Source organism: Terrapene carolina, unplaced genomic scaffold (genome assembly GCF_002925995.2).
Source record: "Terrapene carolina triunguis isolate 2854851 unplaced genomic scaffold, T_m_triunguis-2.0 Scaffold22, whole genome shotgun sequence".
In the NCBI taxonomy this organism is placed as follows: Eukaryota; Metazoa; Chordata; order Testudines; family Emydidae; genus Terrapene; species Terrapene triunguis.
Window position 1 is genome coordinate 20094320 of NW_020664373.1, and position 10009 is coordinate 20104328.

At 39.7% G+C, this 10009-nt stretch overlaps 1 protein-coding gene across 3 annotated transcripts in view; it reads left to right on the top strand.

Annotated features, from left to right (window-relative positions):
• Positions 1-5706, top strand: part of LOC112107598 (glycerol kinase) — a 42154-nt gene extending 36448 nt beyond the window's left edge. For 2 of the 3 annotated variants that reach the window (XM_024201365.3, XM_024201366.3), the window contains 2 exons: positions 933-1019; positions 5179-5706. In XM_024201365.3, coding sequence (XP_024057133.1) covers positions 933-1019; positions 5179-5192 — 101 coding nt within the window. In that variant the 3' untranslated portion in view covers positions 5193-5706. The remainder of the gene's footprint in view (positions 1-932; positions 1020-5178) is intronic. The other variant, XM_024201370.3, reaches the window with a different exon arrangement.
• The last annotated feature ends 4303 nt before the right edge of the window (positions 5707-10009 follow it).

Below are 10009 nucleotides of genomic sequence, written 5' to 3' on the forward strand. Positions count from 1 at the left end.
AAAAAAAAAAAAAAAAAAAAAAAAAAAAAAAAAAAAAAAGGGGGAGGGGGGGAGTAGGTGTGAGAGGAAGGTGGTCACAACTCCTTGAAACCTGAATTGTGACCCACAGGTTGAGAATCCATGTACTAATTTTTATGAAGTAAAAATAACATGGGACTTACTATATGCCCCATACAGAGAAAGCAACAACTTTCTGAACAACTAAACAGTAGCTACATTTTTAAAGTAGCATATCATTTCATACTATGTGGTATTAGCAAGTTCAATTTAAACAAAAGCTGTCCCACTGCTGTTGCCGGATTTGGAGTGTAATCATCCACTAATTAAGAATAGTCTAGATTCAGGCCTATAAAATAAGGCTGATTTTGATCTGAGCTAAATGAGCAATAGAAATGGTCCATGCAGCATGCTGCCCTCTCTCAGTGAAAGGGCAACCCGTCCTCAGAGGGGGAGAGAGAAGTTGTAACTCAAGCTCCATGCAAAAGACATTTTCAACCCATGTTAGTAATGTAAATGTAGCACTGGCCTAAGATCAATGAAAGTATTTCTGACCATGTTTGAGCTAGACTACTCAAATTAGGATTATAATAAATTTATTTGGGGAAGGAGAGAGATTTAAAGCACACAATGGAATTGTTGCACTTGCTTTCTGCTTGTTGCTTGTTGCTTTATGCTGAATAATATTAGAGATGGGCTCTACCTAATAACTTTGAAAGCTAGAGGATTCTGGATCCAGATTCAAATGTATATGGCTTGGGCTTATTTCTATATGGTGTGCATGTAACACTTTTAATAACATTTTTGCAGATGTTACTACTCTTTTTTTGTAACTTTTTTGCTGTTCATGAGATTCTTAACACAAATATTGCAATTTATATATATTTCTCTTTTGATTTGCTTGACTGGAAACTCCTTCTACTGGATGATATCAGGTGACTCTAGTATCTTCTCTAGTCTGCCTTTGGGTTTTTATATAGTGAGTAGCATGATAATGTTAATCGGAGCAAAGTACATCTCAGGTTAGTTATTTGGACTAGATAATTCTACAAGGTCTCTACACTAGTTTAAATGTATTTTATCTTCCTTTTGTTCTCAACAAGAAAGTTTTCAGTGCTCTTTGTACTCATGCACACAAAGAAAAGTGAAGCGTGGGAATTAAGACTATAGTTAGTAAGAAAATTCAGGTGAATGCTGGAACTCATCCCATTGTGCTGTAAGTTTTTATGCAGAATTCTGCATACAAACTTGGACTGTATAGTCAATGGTGCTTTTTTTTTTATTTGATTTGTACATCCAGTATACAAGATGTACCCTTTGAAGCACGCTGACAGAGGATCATATTCTCTGCAGTAGCATGGCATAACTGAGAGTTAAAATAAGCATTTTAGCCTGTGTCCTGTACTTCTTTTCATTTAAACTACATTGAGGGCCTTGCTTAAAGTCATAAAAGGCAAATGTATTTTCAGCTCTCCTTGCAAGAGATATAGGAGTTCAAACAATTTGAATATGTTTTCTGTTCTGATCCACTTGGAACTATTGGTCTATTTGTACAGACTTAGCAAACTAAACAGCTTCATAATTTTGCTCATATACACTTTGCATCCTCCAATATAACTAACTAGACTTGTCCGTGTGTATAAAGAGAAGAGAGCCTAGTAGGCCTATGCATTTAAAAAAAAAAAAAAAACTTTTTTTAAATGGGAAGAATTGTGTGCATGTGCAGTAAATATTTATTTTCAGTCACAGTTGATCTTTTGTTTAAAAGGAAGTTAACTGTAGATCAACAAGGTTTAAAAATAGTGTATTTGAATAGCAGAAACACAAATGTCTTATTTATATACATTATTTTGCATTCTTACAATATAGAGACCCACGTGGCTTATTTTGAGCTTTTTGTTTTAAAAAAAAAATACAAAAGGCAAGTTGTCAGCCTGAAGCAGATAACTTAACAGCACAGTGGCCATAAATTTCTGAAACAGTGTTTCTGAAACACTGACCCAAACCCTTAATGACTCTGGAACACTTTTCTAATGATCTGAAAATAATTTGTTTCAATTCAGTCTGTTGCTCATACTGTTCAATGCTACTTTTTTTCCCATGGTCTTTAAAGACTGTGTGTGGCCTGCACTTGTCAGAAAGTTTTATGGTAAAAATCAAATTGAGAGACTTGCCTTTGATTTACTAACTCTGGAACATATCTGAAAGTGAGGTTGATGAGCTACTGCTTAAGTGGATAGTGCAGCACTCGAAGGAGGGCCCTGGCTGGAAAACCCAGTTACAAGTCAGTACTTTATAAAAACAAATTTATACAAATAGGTAAATTTTTAACAAGCTTAATGAGAAAACTCTTCAGTTTTAATTGCAGTACTGATTCCTGACCACACATGGGACCCCTGCAACAATATGAAATTTGACATTAGGAAGCAAGTTAATACTTTGCCCACTTCTGTTTGTTATGATTATTATTTTTCAAAATGTTGGGTTTATTTGTTTAAAAATGCTTTCTCCAGTAATGTAAGTCCATATCTAAACTCTCATGCTTGGAACCAATGTCAATCTTAATTCCTCCCCACCCACTAAAACTAAGTCTTGTCAGCTCTCACATGACACCTGCAGGAATAAAGGCCTGGGAAAACAAAATCTCTGAATCACTCTGACCTTCAGATCATGTTCCTCCTTGTTTTCAAGTTATCATGAGGTGAGGGTTCACTAACTAAAGACAAACTTAAAAATATAGCAGAGGTTTTGAAAAGAAATTAAGGCAAGCATGCACAGATGGGCTTTTAATGTATTATTTACATGGTAGGCTTCAGGGGGAAAAATATAAAATTGAAACTGGTTAACAAACTCAAAAGGAAAAAATCCCTTAATTAGAAGGTACTTCCCTCCTAAAACAGTCACATTTGGTTATATTCTTTCTTATTTACAGCAGTGTAACCCCAGTGACTCATTTGAGTCTTGATGACTGCATTGGAGCTGCAGTGTCAATTAGAAGATAATTTACTTAATTTAACAGAGGGTTAAATTTCCTGTCTTGTATGCAGTGAATCAGCACCAGGCAACAACACAGTTGTTAATTATGTGCCTTCTGGGCAAGTTGTGATGCTAGAGCTACTGCAGGGGGAAAAGAATCTCTCTCCTTGCTAGTACAGTATCTGGAGCACTAGTGCAGCAAGGCCATTTATACACCAGCTGCCAAATTGTAAATTGTCCTTAACTTAGTAACTTCATCGCTGCGTTTCACTGTACCAGAAATCAAACAGGAATCACTTAATTATTAACACCTAAAGACCTCAGAGTATGACCTTTTGCTCCAGGGCAAAAAAAAATAATGGTGCATCTAATAACCAATGTTTTCATTGTAACTTATGCAGTATGCTGAGTCCTGGTGCTGCGATCTCATTAGATTTATTTTTTTAAGCTTAGCTGTTTGACTTCTCACTTGATGTGAGATCTCTAACCAAATATAAAATAAAATAAAACCTTGGGTGTTATTTGAAGTTGCACTAATTATTTCTTGTAGTGATTTTCTTATTTTGGCGAAAATTGGCATTCTTTCCTTAGAGTTGGAACTGAAGCAACGTCTCTGCATGGTGCATTGTGCTGTCCAAGTTTCTTCCTCTGAAAGATGGTATAAAACAGAGGGGTTGGCTGCATCTAGTTAAGATCCCACAAAAGGCGGCATCAGCCCTGCTGATGAGGCCATGTTCCAAAACATGTCATATAATTCTGCCTACCTAAATTCCCGTGCTATTGCGCATGGATGAGACATTCTTCCTCACCTTTTGTCTCTTAAATTGCTGGGTGTTCTGGTGGCTACTGCATTCAACCACAGAGATGGCTATGAAATTGCAAACTAGTACAGATGGGCATTACAGCACCCACCACGAAATGCAGAAAAATTTGTGCAAATTGGCTAAATTAGGATTTTAACTGTGGAAAAGCTGATCCCCATTTCAAGAGCATCCCATGTCATCCCCTCCATGTGGTGTTAAAGGCTTTTATCCATCTTGTGTGTTGTCTCCTCTCCTCCACCACACAACAAGAGACGCAGCCCAAGCTCTGGGGCATAGTGAGTTACAACAGTACAGTGGAGTCGCATCATACGCACATTTAACTTACGCGAATTCAACAATACGCGCTCGACAAAAAAAAAAGAGAGAAAAATAATGATTCCACCCACCATTCCACTCAGTGAGCATATGCCCCAGAGTGAGCGTGAGATGGGAGACGTGAATCTGCTGTTCCCTCAATCTGTCTCAGTTCCCAGGTGCGCCTCATAGTGTGAGCATCTCGCCGTGCTGAGTGAGGTTCTAGTGTTTAAAGATACTGTCAGAGGTGAAAGTAAGCCAGTACGGTCCGGTATGGCGTACCGACAAGAGCTGGTACGCCGTGCCGGACCGGACCGGCTTCCCCAGGCTGGCGATTTAAAGGGCCCGGGCCTGCCTGCAGCAGCTGGTGTCCCGGGCCCTTTAAATCACTGCAGGAGCCCTGCCGCCGCTACCCCGGGGCTCCAGCAGCTGGGCTCCGGCGGCGCTTTAAAGGGTCCAGGGCTCTGGCTGCGGGGAGCCCCGGGCCCTTTAAAGCGCTGCCTGAGCCTGGCTGCCGCAGCCCCGGGGTAGTGGCAGGAGGGCTTGGGCGGCGCTTTAAAGGGCCGGGCTCCTCGCAGTGGCCCAAGCCCCGGGCCCTTTAAATCACCGCCGGAGCCCTGCAGCCTCTACCCCGGGGCTCTGGCAGCAGGGTTCAGGAGGTGATTTAAAAGGCCCAGGGCTCCAGCCACTGCAGGGAACCCCGGGTCCTTTAAATCGCCAACCGGGGAAGCCGGTCTGGTCCGGCATCGCATACTGGTTCTTGCTGGTACACCGTACCGGCTTACTTTCACCTCTGAGTATACTGTACTTTATGGGCGATTTAAGGGATTTTCAAGGGTAATTTTGATTGTACGTGATTTTCACCTTACGCGTTGACTTTAGAACCTAACCCCCGCGTAAGATGCGACTCCACTGTATGTATTTGCCATGTGAAACATCTAGTTATAGCCTCATTTTTGTAAATTGGCTAAGAGCTAGTAAAAATTATGGCATATTCCTTTTATAGCATAACTGAATGATTCCATGTTATAAAGATATGTTTTATGGTACATTCTGTACTTCTGATGCATAATCTTTTCTGTTTAAGGAATTGACAAATGAGGCTACTTAATGGATTACCGGAATACAGCCTGTTTGGTTTATGTACGAAGAGAGAAGAATCCAGTTATCTCCCAATATGATGGCACTGTTTGTATGATTAGTTAATTTATAATCCCATCTGTTGTCTGACCTAGAGAGACATCCAAGACGATGGATTTCTAACCTGAAATAAGGAAACTAAGCTTCCCGCCCTCCCCCCCCCACACACACACAAATATGCCCTTCTTTTCTCCTCCCTGATCCCCTCCTTTAAGTAGCCTTTCAAGGTCCATAGGTCCTAACTTTGTTTGAGGACGTGCCATAAATAGAAGTTGTAGCCTTTCTTATTGTTGGTACTTTATTATAATGCACTATAAAAAGTCATAGAACAGTACAATTATTTCCCAGCTGCTGTAACTATTAGCGTAGTTATATTTCTATGGTTTCTAAAAGCATTTTTTGTTCAGTGGCCATTGGATTGAAACATCTCTATTGGTATAGTTTTGTTGGTTTTTTTGTTTGTTTGTTTTTTTAACACTAATGCAATGTATAATCCATACCGGGCACTTTAATATCTGCTGGTAATGTCTGCAGACTCTTCTTAAATATTCATCAAAACATTAAATGAGGTTTGTTTTATTGTCTCTTGCATAAATTCATGGAATGATCATTGATAAGAACTATTTAAGACACTACATCCTAACTGTCTCTCTTGGGAGGGGGTAGGCAAAATCAACTTTTTTTTTTTTTTTTGGTAAAGGCCATTTTTGTACGTTTGCATTGTTTTAAAAGCCAGATTTTACACTGGCCACAAGGGAGCCTCGTAGTCCTTAACAGCCAGTAGCCCTTACAGTTAAAGGGATGTATTGACCCTTGTTGTCCAGTGCTGCATTTGGTCTTTTCTCATCCCAGTTTAGGATACTACATGATGCACAAAACTTTAGAAAGATGCAGCTATTGCTGTTTACAAAACAGGATCCACTCTAAATAAGTTGTTCTCCCTCATCACTTTCTGTTCTTGATCACATTTATTGTATCTTAGGGACCAAAAGCTGCTTCTGAATTTGCATGACCATGTTTTTACTTCACAGTGAGCTTGTTTTGTGTCTTGAATTGTGGTGATTGCAAGCCCAAATCCAAAGCTTTGGGATACACAAACTTGAGTATCCATAACTAGGCACTTAAGGTCTAAGCCACAAATTTAGAAATTGTTTTCAGTCCACTTAAAAGTTTAGACCCTGTATATCTGAACAGATAGTCATCTAAAATGATTATAGGTTCTTCTCACTTTTCCTATTTGCATAGTGACAATCTGACAGTAGCAGCATACATTACTTAAAAGTTTATTTGGTAGGGCAGAGAAAATGTTTCTGCATAAGCAAAATGATACTAACGTTACAGTGACACTGAGGAGGAGGGTCAGTGTGGGAACTCTCCTGTCATTTATTTTGAATGTTTCGCATAGGTGCACTAGGAGCTAAAGGGAGTGCTTTTGTGTTCAAAAGATCTCTCCTGGTCTGTTTTATGCAAAAGCAATCATTCTTTAATACAGCTTTATTTCTTCCATAAACTGTAAAGGAGGAGCTAGTAGAGAATATGAAGTATTGGAGCTGCATAAAAGTTCAGGTCTGAACATGTATTTAATATAAACTGCCTTTTTATTATCAAGTGCAATGAAGTCTGAAAACATCTGCTTTTTAAATGTTCACTGAGGAATGTATTTTCCCATTGGTGCTTGTATAACTGATTTGATATTCATGGGAGTCTGATGCATTGATGGAAATATATAACCTCCCTTCATACCCATAATCTATTCACTCAGTCCTTATGTCACTTGAATGTACTTTGTCCACACTAACTTCTGTAAATACCTAGTCTTTGAATACGTGTAGCAATGAAGGTTTCTGGTTTTCAGTATGTATTCAGATATATCTGTAGAAGTATACTGAAGGAATGTCATCAGTAAATAATGGTAAAACAACAAAGCTCCTCAACTTTACACAATTCTCAATCTTCATACCCTTTGTCACTTACTCTCTACAACCTCACGTCTATACTACAGGGACTACATTGGCATAGCTACGGTGTAGTTATGCCAGCTTAATTCTGTACTGTGGCCGCAGCCTGCTCCAAAGAAGTTTTTTTCCATTGGTATAGGAACTGCACCTTGCCAGGCGATGGTATCTTGGTTGACGGAAGCATGCTTTTGTTGACCTAGCTGCATCTACACAGGGGGTTAGGTCGGCATGGCTACATCGCTTTTGGGAGGTGAATTTTTCACATCTCTGAGCAATGCAGCTATGTTGAGCTAACCCCCAGTGTAGGCCAGACAAACACCAGGAACCAACGTAGTGCTAATAGCCCTTGGAGGAGGACACCGATTAAGGGTGGTGCATACCCTAGAAAATGGGGTTTCTGGATAGTTATTTGCCAAAATTACTTCCCAAGTGGTTATTCTCTCCAGATTAATGCTGAAACAGGAAACCTGTAATAAGTAATGAACCTGAAATCATTAATTTCATTGTGTTGCCTTTTACACTGGTGTATCTGTCTTTTGCATACAGTATTGATTCTGCTGTTTTTCTGACATATCAAACCTGTTGTGAGATGATGCTGTTCCAATTGCAGTTTGTGAGTAAATGACTGTAACTTATTTTTTGTGAGATTCAAAGTACTGTTGCAGATATTTTTTTAAAAACTATTACTTCAACACCATTGTTAATTTTCTACCAAAATAGCTTATATTAACTGTAAGTAACTTGAAAACCTCTTCAAATAAATTGTGTGAATAGAAGTTGACTCTTTTTTCTATAAGTTGCCAGATTTATAAATTCTTACTTGAGAAACACATTGACATTGAAATACCATGAATAAATTGGCTTAAAAATTTTTCTTAGATATGTATTTGCAGAGGAAAACGTGAATGAAAACTTAACATGCAGTATACCATATGTACAGTGTATTCCTATCAAAATCACCCCCCATTTATTCAGCTCTGGATAAAATCTTATTTTCCAAAGTGCGGTTAATTGCTTTTGCCGCTTACTCTCACTTGGGCTGATCGGTGGCATTTTCAGTTGTAAGGATCAGATTTGAAAGTGCTTTGATAATTTTCTGTTTCTGGGTTATTGAAGGAAATAAGACTATTGTACATTGAGGAGCCATGGCGAGGGGGGGGAGGGGGAGAGGCTGGGGGGGGACCAGTAAAACAATGAAAAGACTATGGTTTGAGGGTATTGTTGAAGGGTAGATCAGTAAGTGGGTGCAGCTGCATGGTGCTAAAATCTGTCTGTCTTAAATAGAGAGAGAGGTTACCTATGTGTGGTGACTCTTATTCTCTGAGTGTACATTGTCTCCAAAGGCACACTATGGGTATATGGCTACCACATTCTTTACTTCAGTGTAAATTGCTGTCATGTGTCTGGTGTATAGGGGGTGCATGCAAGTCTCTTGCCATTACATTCAGACCCCCATCTATATCACAAATCCATGTCTGGGACTTGCTGCGAAATCCATCTTTCACACACAATTGTGCCTAGAATACCAACTTCCATTCAATTAAAAAATTTAAAAAAGCCCTTATGGCTGTGAGATTGTAGAACATTGGCTCTGTTCTGCATGAAAATGGGTGAATTGTCTTTAGGTTTCAAACTTAACAAAAATGAACGACTACTTCACTGCTGATAATTTTAGCAGAAACTTCCAGCAGATGTGCTTACTCCACGATATCAAGCTGTTTTCCATTCCTCTGCAGGTATCAAACGCCCCAGTGGCCTCTTCGTAACAGCCAAGATTCCAGCTGTGCCCCAGAGAGCTGTCATTGTGAAATACACAAATCACTAGTATATCAAAACCTAAAAATAGTGATGCTAGCACAAAATCGAACTTGATATAAAAATAAATATGCCCACTGTACTGATTTGTTCTGAGAGGAAGCTCTCAGAACTCCCACTCTGCTGGAGCAAGGTGCTGTAAAATTCACATATTTAAAGTTAGGCTTCTAAATAAAGAAACCCTGCTTGGCAGGGGCACTGCAAATTTTGGACTAGATTTTTTTTTTTTTCCCCCCCCAACACCCAAGTCTGCTGGGGACGGAGTGGAGCTGTGGTTGGGGCCAGAGCAGAGCTGGGGGTAGAGTGGGACTGGGTGGTGCTCCTGCCCTGCTGCGTGGCCCCCAGATGTTCCTCTGGGCCCTCACAGTTTGGGGACCACTGATTTAGCCTGATGGAAATGCAAATCCCACTGGGGCAAAGGGCAGGCAAATTGCTAGCAGCCCTGCTGACTACAGAAAAATTGCAAAATGCTGCTAGCAGAACTACAGAATAGGACAGTTCCCCATACGGTCCTGAGGGAACAACCAGTGAATTTTTGTCAATATTCAAGTCTTGCACACCTCAGAATATGTGAGTGATCCTAACTATGAAAAGTTCTGTGGAAGGGATTAATTTACCCACAGTAACTTAATGGATCTTGAAGATGATGCAGACCTGTCTTTGATGTGAAGAGATTAAAGCAGCTATTAAAATGCTAATTATAGGTTAAATCCTCTGGGAGGATGGCCTGTCTGCTGTTTCACAAAGCTGCTTCTGATAAGATAGCCTATTCTGCAGTCATTTATGCAGAGAAAGTGGCCATTGACTTCAGTAGAAGTTTGCCTGCATTGTGTACTGCAGGTTGGGCCAAGTAGTATTAGAGGCTGAGGAAAAGAAAACATTAGTTCACTGTTTTGTAGAAAGCAGTTGGCCCTTCCATGGCAGCTTTCATCCAAGGATCTCAAAATATTTTTATTGCCATTTTATTATTTGCCTTTTTTAAAAGGGATTTTGATGTTTAGCTGT